This window comes from Phoca vitulina, unplaced genomic scaffold, assembly GCF_004348235.1.
Source record: "Phoca vitulina isolate PV1807 unplaced genomic scaffold, GSC_HSeal_1.0 scaffold48, whole genome shotgun sequence".
In the NCBI taxonomy this organism is placed as follows: Eukaryota; Metazoa; Chordata; class Mammalia; order Carnivora; family Phocidae; genus Phoca; species Phoca vitulina.
The window spans coordinates 7,067,536-7,091,792 of record NW_022589751.1 but is presented as its reverse complement, the minus strand read 5'-3'; the positions used below and the strand labels follow the sequence as shown (position 1 = coordinate 7,091,792).

The 24,257-nt window shown below is 43.3% G+C and overlaps 1 protein-coding gene across 2 annotated transcripts in view; it reads left to right on the top strand.

The window, feature by feature from the left end:
* Positions 1–24,257, top strand: part of MYOF (myoferlin) — a 160,004-nt gene that overhangs the window by 10,539 nt on the left and 125,208 nt on the right. For both annotated transcript variants that reach the window (XM_032432325.1, XM_032432326.1), the window contains exons 2-3: positions 12,573–12,628; positions 14,857–14,948. In XM_032432325.1, the coding sequence (XP_032288216.1) occupies positions 12,573–12,628; positions 14,857–14,948 (148 nt within the window). The remainder of the gene's footprint in view (positions 1–12,572; positions 12,629–14,856; positions 14,949–24,257) is intronic.

Sequence of the window (24,257 nt, the reverse complement as noted above, 5' to 3'; positions counted from 1 at the left end):
CTGGAAGTCAGTCAATTCAGGGGTCAAGGGGTCTCACTGGTGACAGTCAGGTTCTCACAGGCCAGAGGGACCAGATGGAACCAGGGCCCTCTGCCCACAAACTACAAAACTGATCTTGAATACCTAAGACTTCAGAGTTTCCACAGGCTGTTTGGAATCCACTAAGCTGCACCACAAAGGAAGCTGGAAGGAAGGGGAGCCCCAGCCTACCTCTGACCATGATAGTAGGGCTTTGGTCTTATTAATGGCAAGAAACTTCTCTGCATCTCAGTCTTCCCAGCTGTAAAGTGGGTATAAGACCTACTTTTGAAGGTTGTAAAAGTCAAATGAGATGATGTATTTAAGGTACTTGGACTAAAAATAGGTGTTTACTGGGGGCATCTGGCTGGCTTAGTTGGAAAAGCATGCGACTCCTGATCTTGAGGTTGTGAGTTTGAGCCCCACGTTGGGTGTAGAGATTATGAAAAATAAATAAATAAACCTTAAAAAAATAGATGTTTACTCTGACCTGACCTCTTGAAGTTTTTCTCTCTTTGCATGTGGCAAAGTGAAAAATTAGTGGTCTAGGTTAGGGACTAAGGAAGTAAGAAGTTTGCAAATCAAACGAGAACAGCTGATGCCAGACTTTTATGCTCTCCTCTCCCAAGGTGAAGCTACGAATCTAGAAAGCAGGTCTAGGTTGGGTGCATCTTTTGTCAAAACAACTAGTCCATGTGGTGATACTAAAGCAGAGATTTACTCGTTTTTATTTACTTCATTCGGCAGTCACTTATTTGTGTGCTCGACTATTTGGATCAGAGCTGTCTCCTGAGATGTTCTAGGATGGGGGGGGGTGTTCGAGATCTGCCCTGTTCGCGATGGTAGCCATGAGCCACGTGTGGCTGCTGATCACTGAAATGTGGCCAGTGTCACTTGAGGAACTGAATTTTTAATATTTTCTAGTTTTCATTGATTTAGATGTACACAGCCGCGTGCGGTTATTATACAGCACAGACAGCGGGAGGACAGCCACCGCGGTGAGGAGTGCAGGTCTTCCTCTCGCTCACTGCTGCCCAGCGTCTCCGAACCTCAGTTGTCCCATCTACAAAATGGGCAGGGTAACAGTCCCCACCTCAGAGTGTAGTTGTGAGGATCAGCATGAGTAAAAGGAAAGCACATACATAGAAAATGCTGTAAGCGTTCATTGCTACTTAGGTCTTCGGGAGGTTCTGGCTTGGGGCAGGGGCGGGGGGGGGCTGAGTACCAACCACTTGCTGTACCACCACCACCATTTATGAAACCCTGATGCTATGACCCTACCTGTGCCTGTTGTCTTATTTAATCCTCATGGGCATTTTGAAGGAGTAGGTCTTACGTCATCTTCATTTTACACATGGAGAAACAGAGGCAGGAACCAGTCAGGATTCAGCTCAGGACTGTCTGATTCCATAGTCTCCCGTGTGCATTCCCCAAGGTCAGCATGGCTAAAGAGGTAACACGCAACCTCTGCCTAAAACAACCAAGTCAAATTACGAACGCTCTCTTTCCACTGAGTGGATTGAGTGGCTCAGTGTGTGGGGATCATTTGGACCCAGGCTGAGAGAGGAAGAACATGTACCAAGAACACAAGAACTTAAAAAAAAGAAGAAAAACAAAATGCAGCCTTCCAGGGGTGAGTTCCCACAGGGTAATGAAAGTCTTTATGACTTGCTGTGACTCAGAAGCTCAGAGCTATCATAGCTTAGCGGTGAATCATTCCTCTGATAATTGAGTCCGAGCCATTTTATTAGTGGAGACTAAAACTCTAACGTATTGCATGAAAACTATTAAAAATCTAATATTTGAGTGGCAGGGGGAGTCTCCATTACCTCACCTCCGATCCCAATAGCACAACTTACAAATTAAAAAAAAAAAAAATTATTTCCCTTATCTCTCTTTCATGATTAAAAAATAAACAATTTTCTTTTTGCTTACCTCTCCTCATGGTCGGGATCACTGCCTGGACGGTCCTGTCTCCCTCCCTTCTCTCATTCGCGGTCGTGTCTCCCTACTGCTTCTCTCAAACATAAATTCATTCAACAAATATTGATCCAGAGTGGACTCTGTCAGGCTCTGCACTCAGCACTGCAGGTCGGGTCAGGAACTAGCCAGACTTGCCCCTGCCCGCATGCAGCTCGCGGTCCAGCTGTAAACCCAATGAGAGGTCAGTGAATTCAGAGTTCAGCGAGTTTAAACTCCTGGAAAGTTTGAACTTTTTTTTTTTTGTATTTCATTATTTGCAGATTATATTGATGATGAGAGCTAGTAAGTGCACCAGGTGCTTCATGTATATTTATTCACTTAATTCTCACCAAAAAATGAAGTCCCTCTTTTTATGGGTTTGGGGAGGGTGGGTTACCTTGGTCAACGTCCTGCCGCAGGGTCCAGGCAGAGCTGGGACACACCCATCCACCGCTGAGACTGTGACACCCCCGTGGGGGGGCCTGGGTCTCGGCCATGTGTACTTTCGGCCCACCTAGGGTAATGCACAAAGACAGACTCAGGGCTCAGACCCCCATGGCTGAAATCCAGGCTCTCTGTCCTTCCCATTGTATTTCCTTGGGCAAATCCAGCCCTGGGGACATCTAGCCAGAGCAGTGCCAAGGCCTGGGGCATTGGTACCTGTGGGCCTGACCCCTTTGGCCTCAGAGGCCTCGTCTGGGGCTCCAAATGCGCTCTGGTTTGTCCCAGTGCACTGGACACGTTAGGATGCCTTCCCCTATGTGACACGGCTTGAGGAAGGGGCCTCCCTCCAGGGCACTAACAGTATGAAAAGCCCTTTCCTGGGCTTGATCACATCTGTCCTTCACAAGTCTGGCTGGGGTCCAGGGCACGGATTGTTTATACTCATTTATCAGATGAGGAAATAGAGCTTCAGAGAGGTCAGGAGCGGCCAAAGCTGGGCAGCCAGGATGAGTCGAGGAGAGACTAGAACCCCAGTCCTGAGATGAAGATCCGTGCACTTTCCCCCTGCTATGTGCGTGTCTGGCTTTCTCTGTGCTTGGCATCTCTCCTCTTTAAATCTACTTCCATCCCCATCCCGGACACTCCCGGTTCCCAGTTCTGCCTCATACCTGAGGCAACTGAGCAGCCGAGCTCGCTAAAGAGCCCCGAGGTCAAAGCCATCCCTAGTATAGGCAGGAGAATTGGGGACAGTGGATTAAACTGCTGGTGATGGCAAAAATCCCATTTAAGGACATTTATTATGGGGTACTGGGATCTGAGGCTCAGCATAATTCAGCTAGAAGTTTGTTGCCTAGAAGGGATGGAATTGAATTATCAAGATTTTGACTCAGTACTTTGTACTGATTTTCAAAATTCTTTTCTGTGACTAGTTCGTTTTCTGTTGATACTGTCTCTTGGAATCAGGGATGGCAGAGGAGTGGATCCTCTTCATGTTGTCTGATGGAGGTAGTTTAGGATTCTGATTCTGACCCAACACAAAGGGGTGTCCCCTGTGTCCTAGACACTCTCACATTTTCTCGTCTGATTCTCAATACAGCCGGGCAGGGTGGGCTTCTTCATTCTCTTTTATAGGGCACTCAGGCCATGAGAGGCCCTTCTGGAACTCTAGGAACTTCCCATCTCCTCAAGCTGGGTTGGAAGTGAATTTGCCAAATACCAGCCTTCATTCCTTCTCTAGCGAATTGTCCCAGAAACATACCAGGTGGAGGAAGGAGAGGTTAAAAGGCTAGGAGCCAGAACACTGGCATTCAAATTCTGGCTTTGTTTCCTACTAGCAGATGACCTTGAACAAGCAAGCTACTTAGTTTTATTGCACCTCAAAATCAGGATCATAATAGGAAAGGTAACATATACCAAGCCCTTGTTTTATTGCACCTCAAAATTGGGATAATAATAGGAAAGGTAACGTATACCAAGCCCTTAGAAGGGTGCCTGGCATACTATGAGCCCTATGAATGGTAGCTCTTATTCCTGGGCATGAGGTACCAGTATTTATTAATGAAGAAATGTAGATACCGAGTTGGATAACTGGCTCAAAGTCACACAGCTGGTAAGTGGGGAAAACAGAGCAGGTCACCTGGCATCCTCAGCCCTCGGTGGAGGTTAAGAGCACAGGTTTGGAAATGAGGCCAACCTGGCGCTGCAGCTCAGCTCTGCCACTTACTGGCTGTGTGATCTCGGGCAGGTCACTTAACATCACTGAAACCCAGTTTTCTCATCCGTAGAAAGGCAATACTAATTCCTCCATTGTAAGGATTAGACATGAATGTGTTTAAAGTGGCTGGCGCTTGGGGCACCTGGGTGGCTCAGTCGGTTAAGCACGGACTCTTGGTTTCCGCTCAGGTCATGATCTCATGGGTCATGGGATGGAGCCCCGTTGGGCTCTGCGCTCAACGGGGGTCTGCTTGAGATTCTCTCTCTCTGCCCCCCCCCGACCAAAGATGGATAAATCTTTGAAAAAAAAAAAAAAAGAAGGAAAAAAATAAGGTGCCTGGCATGGACTGGATGCTCACATGCAGAATAAACGAAGAAGCGCCAAGAGTCACATAATTCGGTTCTCCACGGAGGCAGCCCGTCCAGGTGCCTGTCCTAGCTGGTATCCCTCCACCGGCAGCCCTGACAGTTGGCAGAGCTGGAACGCAACCACCCCCGGGGTCAGCTGTTAGGAAGTAGATTCTGTAGGTGTTGTTCAGATTGACTGGGCTTCACCACCGTTCCCTGGGAGGATTCGGTTTTGATTCAAGAGCCTGTGTGCCTGTAAGGGCTTCTCCAGAGGCCAGGGGGGCCCGGGGTCTGGAGGCAGAGCAGTAACCCTTGTGTGCCTTTTTCTTTGGGCATTTCTGTTTATCAGAGCGATCAGTGACTATTTCAGAAATGTACAGAACAGCCTTGCTTTGTATCATAGTTGCCATTTAGCCAAAACGCCTTCCCCAGAACCCGTTTGACAACATAACTGGAGCAGTTGGCCCGCCAGGGTTGGAAAGCGAGGAGTCAGAGATCCACCTTTAGCCAGGTAGAACCGGACGGGCCACCTGTCTCTGTGCTGCCCCCAGGTCCCTCTAAGTGCTGAGGGTGGAGGAGTCTCCTGCTGGCCCTGCCCTGGCCTTCGCGGCCGTCTGGATCCTATGGAGATTCTCCAAGATGCTGGTGGCTGCCAGGCTGACTGCCGGGAAGGAGCAGCCCTGCCCAGAAGCCAGCAGCCCCCCGCGGGCCACACAGCCAGGGGAGAGAACGGCTCCAGCAGGGCAGAGCCTAGCGTCACTGGGCTCTTGCTCTGGGGACTGGGCCCTGCCCTCCGGGGAGGCTCCACAGCTGGGAAAGCCCCTGGGGTGCACAAGGGGTGCTGAGCAGGTGCCATAGTAAAAATAATAGCTCCTGTTCGCTCAGTGCTTCCTGTGTGCGGCCCTGTGCCGAGCACTCTGTATTCATGTTCTCACTGAATCGTTAAAGCAACCCCAGTAAAAAAACTTCCATGAGCTTATGAAGTTCAATTCACTCAAATCATGGGGAAATTACTTGAGGGGAATAACGATATTAGTAAAATACAGTCCCAGCCTTCAAGGAATCAGTCTGGTTGGTCTTAATCCTCCGACTCAGGCAACTGTTCTGTGTCTCTGCCTGCCAGAGTCTGAATCCCGGCTCCTCCACTTACTAGCTGTGTGACCTCTGATAAATTGCTTCGCCTCTCTGTGTCTTGGTTTCTCCTTGTGTAATCGGGGGTGATCATAATAGAATTTACCTTTTAGGGTAGTTGTGAAGATTAATGAGACACTCCATGGAAAGCACTGGGAACAGTGACTAGTTCAGAGCATTTAATAACTGTTAGCCCTGCATGGATGACTTCAGGGGTTCTGTGATATTCCAGGCCAAATAGTAGTGACTTTATATATGTCTGTGACTATTTCTGAAGACAAAGGGGACATAACCCAGGACCCAGAGAAGATGAAGAAGTATTTCTCAATGGGAGGTCAAGTTTAGATGCACGGCTGGACCTAGAGATCTTGTTGATCTACTTTGCCTACCAAAGAGCTAAGTTACTTAGGGGAGCTTTGTAAATGGGACCCCCCACTTCTCCTGGGGCCATGTCAGCAATCTAGGCCAGTGAGGACTTGGGGGTCCTTCGTAAGGCACATATTCCACTAGACCTGGAGGAAGACTTAGAGATCATCTAGTCTAAATTCCCCAGGGTACACAAGAGGGACTCTGAGCTCAGTGGTTGAGCCTTTGTCTGAAATAACAGCTCAAAGAATCGGAGAGTTCACTGATTTGAAAGTCCAGTCGGAAGAGCTGGGCCAACCTTGTGATTTTCCCTGCAGCAGTGTGAGGATCAGTGAGGTGGGGTGTCTTTGGAAGTATCGAAAAAGTGTTACCATTGTAGATGCTATTACTTCCATGAGCACCTGGCATTGCTTATTGTATTAGGGTTCTCCAGAAAAATGGAACCCATAGGGTGTGTGTGTGTGTGTGTTGAGACAGACAGATTGAGAGACTTATTTTAAGAAATTGGCTCGTGTGATTATAAGGGCTGGCAAGTCTGAAATTTGTGGGGCAGGCCAGCAGGCTGGAAACTTGGGCAGGATTTCTATGTCACGGTCTTGAGGCAGAATTCCATCTTCCCTAGGAAACCTCAGTTTTTGATGGTTCGGATGAGACACATCCACATGACAGAGCATAATCTCTTTTATTTAAAGACAATTGATTGCAAATGTTAATCACATCTATAAAATACCTTCATAGCAACATCTAGACTCAAGTTTGACCAAACAGGTGGCACATAGCCTTGCCAAGTGACACATAAAATGAGCCACCACATGGGCCCTCTCAGCACGGAGGTGGCCAGTCCAGTCCTAGGAGGTCTGGTGATCTCTGGAGCCTTGTCCCTAAGGGTCCAGCACACTGTGTGGTAGGCGAACAGCAAAGGAAATGGCTCTGTGCGAGAGGGCGCGGTGCCTTGACAAGGAATGTTTGTTCACTTCTCTGGAAACTTCATGCAGAGGTTGGCATGCAGGTTAATTACTGCCGTGGTGACCTTCAGTGAACAGAGAGAGAAGCAGGCAGGCTTGACTTATCAAAAAAACAGGAAATGTCCCAAAGAATGCCTTGAGTCATGGTCCGGAGTGTACTTTGCATTTGAGTCAGTTGTTCTGTTCTGGGTTGAAAGCATTTAATTCCTGTCCATAGGAAGAAACAGTCATCTTAATAAAATTAGAGATGAGAGCAGGGGGAGGTAGGTGATGTGCAGAAAGGGAAAAGAGCTTCCCGTGACTTCATCTGATGTTTAGCACCTGCAATTTAGACCTTTTAAAAAAAAAAAGTGGTGGAATTTTTGGAATAGTTGAAAAATATAAATATGTGACTGGCTGCTGATAAGAAAGAAATTTATTTACTTTTGTTTTTTGGCTGACATATTTATGTGAGAATAGACTTTCAATAGCATATAATGTACACACATTTTGATAAAAGTGAGAGCCTCCTTTTTAGAAGGGGTTGAGCTGGGTTTCTCCAGAAGGGGAGGAGCTAATGTTAACAATGTAATCTTTACTTACTAGGGAGCTAGGAGGCACAGCGGTTGAACACATGGGCTGTAGAATCAGACTGGTTCTGAGTTAGAGTGTCTCTGCCTGGCTCTGTGATCTTGGGCAGATTACCTAACCATCCTGGGCTCATTTTGCTCATCTGCAGATTGGGGATAAGTTACCTCTTGGGCTTGCTGGCAAGGTTCAATGAAATGACATATGTGCAGGGTTTAGCACAGGCCTGGCTGAGAGAGAAGGTACCCCCTAGAAGGTAGCACCATTGGCACCAGTGCAAGTGCGGGGGGATGGGGGGCAGCCACAATTTCCACTGGAACAGTCCCACCTGGTCTGTGGTCACCTGGCACCTGCAGGCATTCGGCCGGTTCCCTTTGTTCTCAATACACAATGGAATCATGTGCTCAGGAACACGTATGAGAAGTTATTGCACAACTTGGCTTTCCTTGTGGGATTATGAACCTCTTGAAGTTATAAAGTCCAATGTCTAACACCCTCTTTACTAAATGGCTTGTATCAGCCAAATGAAGCTTGGCTTAGCTTGGCATTCATGGCTTCACAGGGTGACCATAACCTTCCCACACAGCCTGGTTGCCTCTGCTCGTTTCCACGTCCGTTGGTTCCAGCCACTTGGGCTGTGCTATGTCCCCAGACATGACCTGTGCTCTCTCCCCTGTGGCTGACCCACCCACCCCATTGCCCCCACCTGGAGTGACCTTTTCATCCCAGCTCCACGTTTTCAACTCATCCTTGTCTTTTAATCCGCAGCTTGGCCTCTGCTTCCTCTGTGAGGCCTTATCTGGTGCCCCCAGCTTGAAGTCATCTCCCCTTTTCAGGTGTATCCCCTCTGATGGCAACTGCAGCGTTTTCCTGTATCAGTCCCCTGTGGCCACATCTCCCTCCTTGGTGGACCACCCGAGGGCAGGAAGTGTATCTTGGGTATCTTTGTATCCCCCACAGTGCCCAGCTCAGTGCCTGGCCAGTGATATTTCAAATATATGTATTAGATAGAAGAATGAGAAAACTCACTAATGTTTGTGGAAGAACTCACTTAGTGGGCCATTTGCATGGGCTGAGCTACGAGGTCCCTTTGCCTGACCTGGGCAGGCATTATTTCCATTATCCCCCTCTCTGACAGGAGGAAGCTCCAACATGAGAATGAAGCAGGCAAGAACATGGTGGGTTTTTGCTGTTTGCTGAAAACATGTGTCAAGATTCCTTTGGCTCTTCTATTCAATAGCCCGTGAACTCCATATGTGGAATGTTTGGAGACCAAGAACTATCTTGTACTCTTCTGTTTCCCCAGTTCCCAGCACGTAGTAGGCGCTTAATAAATGCTTGAAGATGAATGAATGAACAAGTGGCGCTCCCTTTTTCACACCCCTCAACTGCTGACTCTGGAACAGTCCTGCCCCTACTGGGGGAAGGGGTGGGGGATCCGTAGTAGCGGCTCAGCACCAAGACCCCTGTGCAACATTTCTTCTTATATGCTGATTCCCAGGTCAGTAACCAGGCTTGGGATTCAACTCAAGTGAGCAAATACTAGCTATTTCCACAGCCTCTCTGGAGCCCTTGTCCCTGTCTTAGCTCCCTGCCTGGAATCTTGGGGACTTGGAGACCGAAATTTTGCTTCGGTACCATCCTTCAGGGACCCAAGTCCTGCCTCAAGCCCCTGTGCCCAATTCCTGTAAAATACTTGCTGCTTTCTCCTTGCTTTACTTACTTGCTGTGACCTCTTGCAATTTCCCATCTTTTCTCTCGAAGGTGTGCTGTGATCCCAGGGTCCAGATTCACTCTTTCCTGACTCAGTTCTCCAACCACCCAGCCCTGGTTGTGGCAGCAAGGGTGGTGGTGAGCTGGAGGGAAAGGAATGGTACCATTTCATGCTTGTACAAGGCAAGAATTCCTAACTTTTGTGAAGGCCACAAACTCATTTGAGAATCTGATGAGATCAATAAACCGTCTTCCCAGAAAAACTTAGAGATGTCACATTGTGTGTTGGAGCAAATAGCCTTAGAGAGTCTCAGGATACTCTCAAACCTGACCTTGGACATTCCTGTGGCCGTTGCTCAGGATGCCAGGCCCATCACACATCTTCTGTTTATGCATTTTCTTTATCCAGTGCTTCTGACAGCTTCCAGTGAGGCACTGTGGTGCGGTGGTGAACACACACTCGGGGTTTGGAGCCAAGGAGACAAAGGTTCAGATTCTGGTTCTCTCTCTCTCTCTCTTTTTTTTTTTTGTTAGCTGTGTGACCTTAGGCAAGTTAACCAGCTTCTCTCAATGCTTTGTCTGTAAAATGGGGATGAGAATGTTAACGTTGCAAGGTTGCTGTAAGGATTTAGAGACGCTGCAGTAGAATGCACATCTGGGCGCTTGTAGATGGTTGTTTAGAGGGAGCTGCTACCATTGTGGAAAGAAGCCATCTGTCCAGCTCTGTCAGTTTAAACTTCTCTTGGCTCCTCTTTCTCTCAAGAGTACTTGCTTATACTGTAACCACAGAGGAAAATTGAGAGGTTTCCATCAGATGGCAGGAGGGGTGAGTGGGGCCAAATGGCAGTGTGGAAGGGGACAGTTCAGCTTCTCGGGGGTATTGGAATCAGATCCGTGGAGGGGCTCTGTAGGCCACCTAGAAAGACCACAGTTAGAACTGATCAGTGCAGGTCCAGGCATGAGCCGATGAGCAGAGTCATGCTGAAGTCTAGAAAGGGAAGCCAGCTGGGCTCTGGGAGCCACTCAAGTGGAAAAGTTAATGCTTAGCAGAGTGAGGGTGGTGATTCATGGCTTTACTATGCTGAGGTCTTGGAAGAATGAGGTGGTTAGTCCCATAGCTGGCGTGTGCTGGGAGCCTTAGCTATATTACATTCCGCTGAACAAAACCCACTACCTTCTCCATTGCACTGCGGTAGAGGGGAACCGGGGACAGTTCCAAGTGTGGCCACCAAAGAGAGGCTGCCTGGTGGGTTTAAAAGCTATCCCTGCCACTTACTAACTTGGTCACTTTGAGTATGTCACTGCTCAGTTTCCTTAGCTCCAAAAGGGGGGATGAAAATTATACATATCTCCTAGGGTTTTTAAAGAGATTAGATGTTGTAAGATCATAGAAAATATATACGTTGGTCTCCACCCTCCCCCCCCATTTCCTGGCACTGAGCTAAAACCCTTATAAATTCCTAGGTGATAGAAGTAGGAGCATCTTTTGTTCTAATGAGGTGACTCTGGGTGGGCTCCTGGATGGTTCCTGGATGGAGACTGGTCACCAGGAAGACCAAGCCATGATGAGAAGCTTGGAATTTCGGTCCCACTCACACTGCTCTAGACTGGAGAAAGGGGCTGGAAGTAGAGTTAATAATTGATCTTGCCTGTGTGAGGAAGCCTCCATAAAAATCCCAAAAGAATGGGGTTTTGAGAGCTTCCAGATGGGTGAACACATCCATGTACCAGGAGGTTGAGGCATTCTAACTCCATGGGGACAGAAGCTCCTGTGCCCAGGACCCTCCCAGACCTTACCTTACATATCTCTTCATCTGGCAGTTCATCTGTACCCTCCATCACCTCCTTTAATAAACTGGTAAATATAAATAACTGTTTTCCTGAGTTCTATGAGCCGCTCTGGCAACTTCATTGAGCCCGATGAGGGAGTTGTGGGAACCTCAGATTTATAGGCTGCTAGGTCAGAAGCTCCCGGACTTGCTATTGTCATGTGAACCCTTAACCTGTGTGATCTGATGCTGTCTTCAGGTAGATAGTGTCAGCATTGAGTTAAATTGTAAAACACCCAACTGGAGTCACAGAAAATTGCTCAGTGGGAGAGTCCCCACCGTACTTCTGGTGTCACAAGAGTTGTGAATGTTCTTTGTGATGGTAAAGGAGACACACAGAAGGAAAACTGTTTTGTTTTGGTTTTTTGTTTTTGTTTTTTTCCTGAAAACAGATGAGCTCATGCTTACAAAGCATTTTGTACTCAAACACTAGCTTTTATTTTGGTAAGTAGATTATTTTGGCAACAGATGCCTCTGCTCTTTGGACTTCTCTAAGGAAACTTTAAGTACTAGCTGGATTGGCATTTATTATTATTATTAACATTTATTCATCCAGGAAGGGGACATAACATTTATTCATCATAAATAAAATAAATAACATAAATAACATTTATTCATCCAGTCTCAGATACAGAGAAAGAAAACCTGTATCTTCAGGAAAGGTGAGCCTTGAGTAAGGGAGACCCTACACTCTCTGCAGGTCCTAGAAAGTGTTCGTCTACTAATTACCCTGTGCCAAGGCGTCTGGTAGGGAGTCCAGCTCAATCTTTTTTTTTTTTTTAAAGATTTTATTTATTTTTTGACAGAGAGAGAGACAGCGAGAGAGGGAACACAAGCAGGGGGAGCGGGAGAGGGAGAAGCAGACTTCCCGCCGAGCAGGGAGCCCGACGCGGGGCTCGATCCCAGGACCCTGGGATCATGACCTGAGCTGAAGGCAGACGCTTAACGACTGAGCCACCCAGGCGCCCCGAGTCCAGCTCAATCTTAAAGCTGTGGGGTGTTACCACATGCAGAGGTGGCATGGGCTTCAGAGTGGAAACTGCAGGTTATATAGGACCCAGTGCCAAGTATTAGCTCAGAAGAATTAGCTAAGCATTTCTTAGCTCCTTTGAATTTCAGTAGCCGCATCTCTAAAATGGCAACACCTGCTTGTCAAAGGTTAGCTTTGTTGCCTTCTTTCTGTAACAAGCTGGAGACACAGAGGCCCTGGGAAACTAACCTTGGTCTGTGGGAGCTAGTGAGGGAGAGACAGGGGATCACAACATTGCCATGATTTTGAGTCCCTCATTCCCTAACATCTTGTAGATCTGGGCATGGGAGAAGCATTTAGGCCAAAAAAAAAAATGCCATTCGGTTTGGAAAACTTTGACCCAGGTAACCCCGACTTTAGGCAAATGAGTGGGAAAATGTGGGCACACAGTTGGCCCTCAGGGGAACACTCATTGAATGAATGAATGAATGGTACATGTTCTAGGAATATTTTTAATTAATTGATATCTCTTATTTTTATTTGCAGATGAGAAAAAGAAAACAAAGAAAGTTGACAATGAGCTCAACCCATTCTGGAATGAGGTAACTTCATTTTTTTTTAACATTGTTTCAATGGATAAGTTATATCTGATTGTCCTATCTTCGGTCAAGGGTTAGCTTTTCCCTTTGGAAGAAGAATCTCTGCATTGTACCCCCACCCTGCCATCTCCCTTTGTGGCCATGGAGACAGCAGAACCATTCAAGGAGACGTGCCACGATGACGTCTCCTTATAGTAGTGCAGTGAGTGAAGCCAGGGCAGGGAGTGTGAGGGCTGGGTTCTAACCTGGAGCAGCCTTGAGCTTGCTGAGTGACGGTGGTCCAGTTATGTTGCATGTCGGGGGTGCATATGTAGGGCAAGGGGTGGGATTAGATCATCTCCGGAGTCCCAGAGAGAAAGCTCCATATTTAAAAACCTATCTGCATGTGACTAATCAAGAGCCATTACTCTGGCTGAGTAATGACATTTATTGCTTTTTCTGTTTTGATAAAGTAATACATCCTTAATGTAGACATTTTGAAAGCTTCAGATCAACATAAAAAAAATTGACCTTTGCACCCACCCACTGTCCAGAACCAACTACTGTTAACATCTGGGATATATCAATAAATGTTTATTGAATAGATATATTTAATAAAATATGATGTCTTGAAATTAGCAAAGTAGCATCATATAGCACATATGGCTTTCTATCCTATTTTTTCTTACTATTAGGTCCTGAGCGTATACTATACCATTCCATTCAGAAGTATTTTTCAACTATGCAATATTCTGTAGAAGGGATATAATGTAATTTATTTACTTCCCCCACTGTTGACTTTATATACATTTTATAAACAGTTCAATGTTGAATATATTTATAGATATGTGAAAATTTTAATTCTTTCCCCTGAGTAGATTTTCCTATGCTGACTAATTTTTTAAAAGATGATCATTTGTCCCATTGTTTTTTCCAAAAGCCAATGAAACCTTCCTGGATAAGCACAGTGATAAATGTCTTTGTTATTTTCACTGAGTCACCAGGCTGTGAAGACTTCCCCTCCACCAACTGCAGATTTCTCCCCACCCCCACGACTAGTTTCAATGTCTCTGTAAGATAAAGATTTTATCTTTTCATTGAATGAGGTAAAGACAAAATACCTTTCTAATGCCTTTCTGGGAAGAAGAAAATTGAGAGGCAATTCTACCTCTTTGCAGTTTCCCTGGAACCCAGAACACAACCCGATGGACTGCCAGCTCCATGAAAGCAAGAGGCCAGTCTGGTTGGGCCCTGTGGATACTATGGATCCTAGCACTTTGTACAGAGCTCCAAGAATAAAACAAATTGAAAAAATACATATGTATACATTTAATGCTTCAGGTTTTGAGTAGTCCTAACATGCTTCTTTATATTTGGTCAATCCATGTGGCCAATGGCAGAGAGATATATGGTCACGTGAGCAGACATGTCCTCTGCAGGGCATCACCCATCTCACCCCATTTTGTTTCCAACGTGTATTTTTTTAAATTGCAAATGTATTAAGTAAACTCCCCAATTGTAGTTTTGTAACTGAAATCTAACCCAAATGAAATGCCAACCCCAGACCCACTGGGGTTAGCATTCTAAAATGAGGTTTGACACATTCTCCATCTATTCCAAACCCATTACAAGGAGAATCAAATCATCAGTAGATGCTGCTTTATTTAATTCATATATTATATAATGGATCAAAGGCATCACTGGTGTTATGTTGATTTTTTTTATGTTTGCCATTAGACAGCAGTTTATTGCATGAAGATGAAAGTCTCGTCTGACTACAGACTGATCATGGTGGACTTAAAATATTTTAAGAGCTGATGCATTTTAGAAAATTTTTTTTAGATTATTCATCTCTTTGATAAAAATAATATGATTGGGAAGAGCAAGTAATTTAAAAACAACCAGTGAAGAAAGCATTCATTTTATTTTGTTCTTCTAACCCATTGTGGTGGGCACTAAGTAAATTCTCTGACTATGACATGGGTTTGGTGACTTGTCCATAGTCACAGAGCCTAGAAAATGGGAAGCCAGAAATCACCCCCAGGTCTTCTGAGGCTAAGTCTGGTTTGCCTTCCCACAGCTCTCAGTAGCCTTCAGGTTTGGAATTTGATCACTTCTATCTAACTATAGAATTGAGTAAATCAAAAGATTGTTAGCAGTGAAGATAATGACCCGATGTTAGTATTGGTACATCTTATTATACTCCCCGATCCTGTTAACAACTTTTTTTTTTATAACCTTTCTGTGGACAGATTTTGGAGTTTGACTTGAGGGGTATACCACTGGACTTTTCATCTTCCCTTACAATTGTTGTGAAAGATTTTGAGACAATTGGACAAAATAAGTAAGTTGATTTCAACTATTTTTCTCATTTTACATATTATCTTACTATTGTTTATTTTGTTGAAGGAACATATCATTAATAACATTTTTGTAATATTTTCAATATAATTGTGCATCAATTCCATCTCTCACCACCCCCCCCCACAACCTTCTGAGCCAAAATCAGATGTGGTTAATTTCTCACAGTGCCTTTTCCCAAACTTCTGTACAGTAGTCCCCTCTTACCTGCGGTTTCAGTTACTCATGGTCAATTGAGGTCCAGAAGCAGATGATCCTCCTTCTGAAATATTATCAGAAGGTCAGTAGTAGCCTAACACTACGTCACAATGCTTACGTCATTTTTTCACCTCACTTCATCTCATCACATAGGCATTTTGTCATCTCACATCATCACAAGAAGGATGAGTTACAATAAGGTATTTTGAGAGGGAGAGAAACCATATTCACATAACTTATTACAGCATATTGTTATAATTATTCTATTTTATTATTAGTTATTGTTGTTAATCTCTTACTATGTCTAATTTATAAAATAAACTTTATCATAGGTATGTATGTATGTATGTATGGGGAAAAACATAGTATATATAGGGTTTGGAACTATCTGTGGTTTTAGGCATCCACTAAGGGTTTTGGCACATATCCCTATGGAGAAAGGGTGGGGGGCTACTGTGTTCCTAAGAGTCTGCAAACACTAATCCACCATTAGTGTATCCAATTTGGCACTTCCTGCGAATCCTATCTAACATTCCTGAAACATCTTTGTTAACTGCATATAGTCACTTCCTACCTCTGGTGGTTTATCCGAACTGTAGCTATATTAGATAGAAGCAAAATCATTTCTTCTTCTGATTATGTGTGACCATACTCATCTCATTCAAGTTCTACTTGCAGCCCCACTTCCATTTTAACATCTTATGGGCCTTTTAAACTCAACAGACGTAAGCCACATCCCTGTTACCCCTACCAGTTTCAAATGGGGAAGGGTCATTATGGTGCCCATGGTGGCGCTGAGGGTTGTCCCCTGAGTAAAGCTGGGGAACATCTGAAACAGGTCTCTATGGGACAGAATGACCCCAGTAAATTCACCCCAGTCCTTGATTTGGACTTTGGCCTTATAGCCTCAGAAACCAGTCTTAGGTTACCAATTCAAACTAACCAAGCTTACAAGAAACTAATGCTTAAAACCAGGTTACTTACTTGTTAATTTCAAGGGGAAATAAATGCCTGGTGGGAGGGCATCCTGATCAATGAATTCTCCTTTGTGTCATACTGCATGGAAAGCCAAATTACTCTATATCCTTGATTATAAGATGTCATTGACCATAAGATGTATTATTAAATTAATAACAGGTTTGGGGGTTACGAAGAAGCCTCGTATTAAATGCCCATATCCATGTAGGAAGCATCCAAGTTTTTAATAATGTCAATACATTTAAAAATGTATGTCTTAGCCTTAGGCACATTTGGTAAATCAGAAGGCTGCAATGAGAGGAATAAACTAGAAAGAATTAGTTGAGGTACAGTGACCATATGCCCTGATTTGCTTGGGACAGTCCTGGTTTATTCTCTCAACACAATTACTAATAATACTTCTTTTGCTGTCAACAGTGGCTTGGTTTGGACAGTAAATTAGATGGTCACCCTAGTGACTGGGGTCTTCTACTTAGTGGCGTCAGGCTAAGAGAGCCTGGACAGACATTTACCCCCTAGACAATGCTTTGCTAGGTACTATGCGTGTTCACCTTTGATGAGATCCTTTTTCCCATGTTCCATTGCTGACCAATTACCCTTGTGACTGATGCTTTTTTTTCTTAAGCTATATGAATACACTCTGGTAGGTTCTGATCCCACTATATTGGATTGAAAATCATTGTAGCTTTAAAGGTAATGTGGGGTATCTCAGCTTTGAACCAATGATATTATTATCTGTCCCCACCCAATTCCCAGAGGGCAGTTTTATCTCCCAAATCACAAAATTTTGGGGAAGTGTGTGGTCAAACTTCACTGTAGCCTCTAATATGTTACTAATAATAGTCCCTTTCTGAGGATAGTCCAAGATGGTGGAGGAGTAGGAGACCTTAATTTCGTCTGGTCCCAGAAATTCAGCTAGATAGCTATCAAATCATTCTGAACACCTGTGAACTCAACCGGAGACCTAAAAGAATAGCTGCAGCTCTACAAATAGAAAAGTGACCACTTTCTGCAAGAATGACAGGACAGAAAAACTCACCTCAAAAAAGAGAATAAGAGGCAGTACTGACTGCCAGGGACCTAATCAGTATGGAGATAAGTAAAATGTCAGAACTAGAGTTCAGAATAATGATTATAAAGATATTAGCTAGACTTGAAAAAAGCATAAAGGACACTAGAGAACATCCCTTTCTGGAGAAATAGAAGAACTTAAATCTAATCAATTCAAAATAAAAAAGACTATTAATGAGATGCAATAAAAAATGGAGGCTCTAACTGCTAGGATAAGTGAGGCAGAAGAGAGAATTAGTGATATAGAAGACAAAATGATGGAGAATAAAGAAGCTGAGAAAAAGAGAGATAAACAACTACTGGATCTTGAGGGGAGAATTCGAGAGATAAGTGATAGCATAAAGTGAAACAATATTAGAATAATTGGGATCCCGGAAGAAGAGGAAAGGTGGGGAGGAGAAGGTTTATTTGAGCAAATTAAAGCAGAGAACTTCCCTAATCTGGGGAAGGAAACAGGCATTCAAGTCCAGGAGGAACAGAGAACCCTCCTCAAAATCAATAAAAATAGGTCAACACCCCGACATATAATAGTGAAACTTGCAAATCTCAGGAACAAAGAGAAAATCCTGAAGGAAACTTGGGACAAGGGGTCCGTAACCTACAAGTGTAGAAACATTAGACTGGCAGCAGACCTATCCACAGAGACCTGGCAGGCCAGAAAGGACTGACATGATATATTCAGGGTGCTAAATGAGAAAAATATGCAGCTAAGAAGACTTCATCTAGCTAAGATGTCATTCAAAATAGACGAAGAGATAAAAAGCTTCCAGGACAAACAGAAACTAAAGAACTTTTGATCACAAAACCAGCCCTGCAAGAAATATTAAAAGGGATCTTTTAAGCTAAGAGAGAGCCCAAAAGTAACATAGACCAGAAAGAAACAGAGACAATATACAGAAACAGTGACTTTACAGGTAATACAGTGGCACTAAATTAGTATCTTTCAATAGTTACTCTGAATGTAAATGGGCTAAATTCCCTAATCAAAAGACACAGGGTATCAGATTGGATAAAAAAGCAAGACCCATCGATATGCTGTCTGCAAGAGACTCATTTTAGACCCAAAGACACCTCCAGATTTAAAGTGAGGGGGTGGAAAACCATTTGTCATGCCAATGGACATCAGAAAAAAGCTGGGGTGGCAATCCTTACATCAGACAAATTAGATTTTAAACCAAAGATTGTAATAAGAGATGAGGAAAGACACTATATCATAATTATAGTGTCTATCCAACAAGAAGGTCTAACAATTGTAAATATTTATGCCCCTAACATGGGAGCAGCCAATTATATAAACCAATTAATAACCAAATTAAAGAAACACATTGATAATAATACAATAATAGTAGGGGACTTTAACATCCCACTCACTACAATGGACAGATCATCTAAGCAGAAGATCAACAGGGAAACAAGGGCTTTGAATGACACACTGGACCAGATGGACTTCACAGATATATTCAGAGCATTTCATCCTAAAGCAGCAGAATACACATTCTTCTCAAGTGCACATGGAACACTGTCCAGAATCGATCACATACTGGGTCACAAATCAGGTCTCAACCAGTACCAAAAGATTGGGATCATTCCCTGCATATTATCAGACCACAATGTTTTGAAATGAAACTCAATCACAAGAGGAAATTTGGAAAGAACTCAAATACATGGAGGCTAAAGAGCATCCTACTAAAGAATGAATGGGTCAACCAGGAAATTAAAGAAGAATTTTAAAAATTCATGGAAACAAATGAAAATGAAAGCAGAACTGTTCAAAACCTTTGGGATGCAGCAAAGGCAGTCCTAAGAGGGAAGTATATAGCAATACAAGCCTTTCTCAAGAAACAAGAAAGGTCTCACATACACAACCTAACATTACACCTAAAGGAGCTGGAGAAAGAACAGCAAATAAAAGCCTAAACTCAGCAGAAGAAGAGAATTAATAAAGATTAGAACAGAAATCAATGAAATAGAAACCAAAAGAACAGTAGAACAGATCAACGAAACTAGGAGCTGGTTCTTTGAAAAAATTCACAAGATTGATAAACCCTTGGCCAGACTTATCAAAAAGAAAAGAGAGAGGACCCAAATAAATAAAATCATGAATGAAAGAGGAGAGATCACAACCAACATTGAAGAAATACAAATAATTATAAGAACATATTGTGAGCAACTGTATGCCAACAAATTAGGCAATTTGGAAGAAATGGATGCATTCCTAGAGACGTATAAACTACCAAAACTGAAACAGGAAGAAATAGAAGACCTGAACAGACCCATAACCAGCAAGGATATTGCAGCAGTAATCAAAAATCTCCCAGCAAACCGGAGTCCAGGGCCAGATGGCTTCCTAGGGGAATTCTACCAAACGTTTAAAGAAGAATTAATACCTATTCTTCTGAAGCTGTTTCAAAAATAGAAATGGAAGGAAAACTTCCAAACTCTTTCCATGAGGCCAGCATTAGCTGAAAGACCCCACCAAAAAGGAGAATTACAGACAATATCCCTGATGAACACTGATGCAAAAATTCTCACCAAGATACTAGCCAATAAGATCCAACAGTACTTTAAAAGGATTATTCACCACGACCAAGTGGGATTTATTCCTGGGCTACAAGGGTGGTTCAACATCTGCAAATCAGTGAGATACACTACATTAATAAAAGAAAGGACAAGAACCATATGATCCTCTCAATAGATGCAGAAAAAGCATCTGACAAAGTACAGCATCCTTCCTTGATTAAAACTCTTCACAGCATAGGGATAGAGGGAACAGACCTCAATATCATAAGAGCCATCTACGAAAAGCCCACAGCAAATATCATTCTCAATGGGGAAAAACTGAGAGCTTTTCCCCTAAGATCAGGAATATGGCAGGGAGGTCTACTATCACCATTGTTGTTCAACATAGTACTAGAAGTCCTAACCTCAGCAATCAGACAACAAAAAGAAATAAAAGACATCCAAATTGGCAAAGAAGTCAAACTCTCACTCTTCACAGATGACATGATACTCTATGTGGAAAGCCCAAAAGACTCCACCCCAAAATTACTAGAACTCATACGGGAAGTCAGTAAAGTGGCAGGATATAAAATCAGTGCACAGAAATCAGTTACATTTCTATACACTAACAATGAGACAGAAAAAAGAGAAATTAAGGAGTCGATCCCATTTACAATTGCACCCAAAACCATAAGATACCTAGGAATAAACCTAACCAAAGAGGCAAAGAATCTGTACTCAGAGAACTATAGAACACTCATGAAAGAAATCGAGGAAGAGACAAAGAAATGGAAAAACGTTCCATGCTCATGGGTTGGAAGAATAAATATTGTGAAAATGTCTATGCTACCTAGAGCAAGCTACATATTCAATGCAATCCCTATCAAAATACCACCAACTTTTTTCACAGAGCGGGAACAAATAATCCTAAAATTTGTATGGAACCATAAGAGACCCCGAATAGCCAAAAGAATGTTAAAAAAGAAAACCAAAGCTGGTGGCATCACAATTCCGGACTTCCAGCTCTATTACAAAGCTGTAATTATCAAGACAGTGTGGTACTGGCACAAAAACAGACACAGATCAATGGATAGAATAGAGAACCCAGAAATGAACTCTCAACTCTATGGTCAACTAATCTTCGACAAAGCAGGAAAGAATATCCAATGGAAAAAAAGACAGTCTCCTCTGCAAATGTTGTTGGGAAAATTGGACAGCCACATGCAGAAGCATGAAACTGGACCATTTCCTTACACCATACACAAAAATAGACTCAAAATGGATGAAAGACCTCAATGTGAGATAAGAATCCATCGAAATCCTAGAGGAGAACACAGGTAGCAACCTCTTCGACCTCAGCTGCAGCAACTTCTTGCTAGACATGTCTCCAAAGGCAAGGGGAACAAAGGCAAAAATGAACTAGTGGGACTTCATCAAGATAAAAAGCTTTTGCACAGCAAAGGAAACAGTTGACAAAACCAAAAGACAACCGACAGAATGGGAAAAGATATTTGCAAATGTCTTATCAGATAAAGGACTGGTATCCAAAATCTATAAAGAACTTATCAAACTCAACACCCAAAGAACAAATAATCCAATCAAGAAATGGGCAGAAGACATGAACAGACATTTCTCCAAAGAAGACAACAGACACATGAAAAAATGCTCAACATCACTCGGTATCAGGGAAATACAAATCAAAACCACAATGAGATACCACCTCACACCAGCCACAACGATTAAAAGTAATAAGTCAGGAAACGACAGATGTTGGTGGGGATGCGGAGAAAGGGGAACCCTCTTACACTGTTGGTGGGAATGCAAGCTGGTGCAGCCACTCTGGAAAACAATAAGGAGGTTCCTCAAAAAGTTGAAAATAGAGCTACCCTGTGACCCAGCAATTGCCCTACTGGGTATTTACCCCAAAGATACAAATGTAGTGATCTGAAGGGGCACCTACACCTAATGTTTATAGTAGCAATGTCCACAATAGCCAAACTATGAAAGGAGCCCAGATGTCCATCAACAGATGAATGGATAAAGAAGATGTGGTATATATACCACAGATGAATGGATAAAGAAGATGTGGTATATATACCACATCTTCTTTATATATATATATATATATATATACATATACATATAAATATATATATATATATACACACACACACACACAATGGAATATATATATATATACACACAATGGAATACTACTCAGCCTTAAAAAAATGAGATCTTGCCATTTGCAATGACATGGATGGAACTAGAGGGTATTACACTAAGCTAAATAAGTCAATCAGAGAAAGACAATTATTATATGATCTCACTCATATGTGGAATTTAAGAAACAAAAGAGGATCATAGGGGAAGAGAGGAAAAAATAAAAGAAGACAAATCAGAGAGGGAAGTAAACCATGAGACTCTTAATCATAGGAAACAAACTGAGGGTTGCTGGAGGGGTGGGAGGTGGAGGGATGGGGCAACTGGGTAATGGACATTAAGGTGGGCACGTGATGTAATGAGCACTGGGTGTTATATAAGACTGACGAATCACTGACCTCTACCTCTGAAACGAGTAACACATTATATGTTAATTAATTGATTTTAAATTAAAAAATAAATAGCCCCTTTTCTTCTTTGCTCCCTTCTTTCTACAAATGGTATCACTATTTATATCTGGACCACTCTCTCCAATAGAAATATAGTGCAGTCTGCATATGTAATTTAAAATTTTCTAGTAGCCACATTAAAAAACAAAAGAGACAGGTGGAATTAGTTTTAATAATATATACTGTTTAACTCAGTATATACAGCTTATTATCACTTCAATATGTAATCAATATATTAAAAATCATTGAGACATTTTACATGCATTTTTTTTCTTACAAAGTCTTTGAAATCCAGTGTGTCTTTACCACTTGCAGCACATGTCAATCCAGACTAGCCACGTTTCCAGTGCTCCTTGCCACCATATTGGATAGCACAGTTCCAGACCACTGGGCTCAGAACCTTAGGTCTCTCTGGGTCTTCCTTTTACAACCTATCCAATCTGTTGCCAAATCTTATTTTTTCTTCCTTTCCATTGTTTGTGCCATGTGTTTCTTATTCTTGGCCATAGCCACCAGCCTGGTTCAAGCCTTCATCATTTTATGCCTCTTCTATTTCAGTGTGGCGGCAAAGCCTGGCCATGGAGCTCTCGTCTATGTTTCACACAAAATCCTTGCTTTTTTGAAGGAAATATGCTTGAGTAGGGTCAGAAAACAAGCAAATATATGAAGAACTATATAATAGGTCAGGTGCTATGGCGTGATCTAAGATAAGGAGGAAACTGTTATATGGTATAGCCCATGAAGAAAAATAAAGCAGAGTGAAAGGATAGAGAGTGACTGATAATTGGGGGATGATCCAGTGTTATATGAGGTGATGATGAGGTGACAATTAAGCAGAGACCTAAATAAAGTGAAGGAATGGGCCATGCAGCTATCTGGGGGAAAGAATATTGCAGGCAGAGAGAAGGCAGGAGTGGATGTGGGGTGTCGGAGAAACACCAAGGAGGCCAGTGAGGCTGGAGCACAAAGAGCAGGAGAAGCTGGTATGGGCTAGGAGATGAGATCAGGAAAGCCCCAGCATGTATGGCTTTGTGAGCCACGGCTCAGGCTTTGGATTTCATTCCTAGTAGAATGGGAATCCATTAAGGGGGGTTGAGGATGATCTAACCTATATTTTAAAAGGATCATTCAGGCTTTGTGTGTAAAGACTGGATGCAGCAACCAGTTAGGAAGTAGGGAAAACAATACTGGGAGACCATTATATATTCATTTTACACCTGTTGAAAACACAGTGGGGCCCTTGGATGACAGCAGTCATGGGAAGAGGACAAGTCCCCACCCGACGGCTCAGTTTGCACTCATTCTGGGGGTTCGGTGTGCCTTTCTGGAGACAGTTGATGCGCAGTCTCTCTGATCCTGACAATTTCTTCCTACATTTGAACAAAGAAACTATGGTGGGTTCTGATAGAAGAGGGTCCTTCTAATGTTTGGGGCTCCATGCGTCTTGCTGAGAGACGTTGTCCTTGGTGTTATGCTGTCTGCTGAGCATAATGACCCGAGGAGCCAGTTGTTACTGTGGCATTATTATGACGGGAATTTTTAGGCCAGAAAAAGGTAAATATGAAGCTGGTGTTCCATACTCTTTCAGCCTTTCCCTCCCCTTCTTCTGGGGGGGTCCCCCTCCTCCTGAAGTCCCCCAGGCACCCAGTGCCCGTATTTATGTCCCAGGGCTCCCGCCAGCGTACTCACTCTGGCCTGCCTTCTGTGCCGTATCTATGCCAAGTCTTTTCCCAACAGCACTTCTCTGTCGCGTTCTCAGTCCTTCAAGGGCTTGCTGGTTGAAAGGAGCTTTCTGAGGAGCTGCTCCAGGTGACGGTGGGATGGACACTAATAGTTGATACTGTGTTAACTTCCCAAGAACAGTGATCTGGGGACTGAGGCCACTGGTGACTCATCTGAAGAAGTGAACAAAATGGGAATTTTAGGCCCTTATG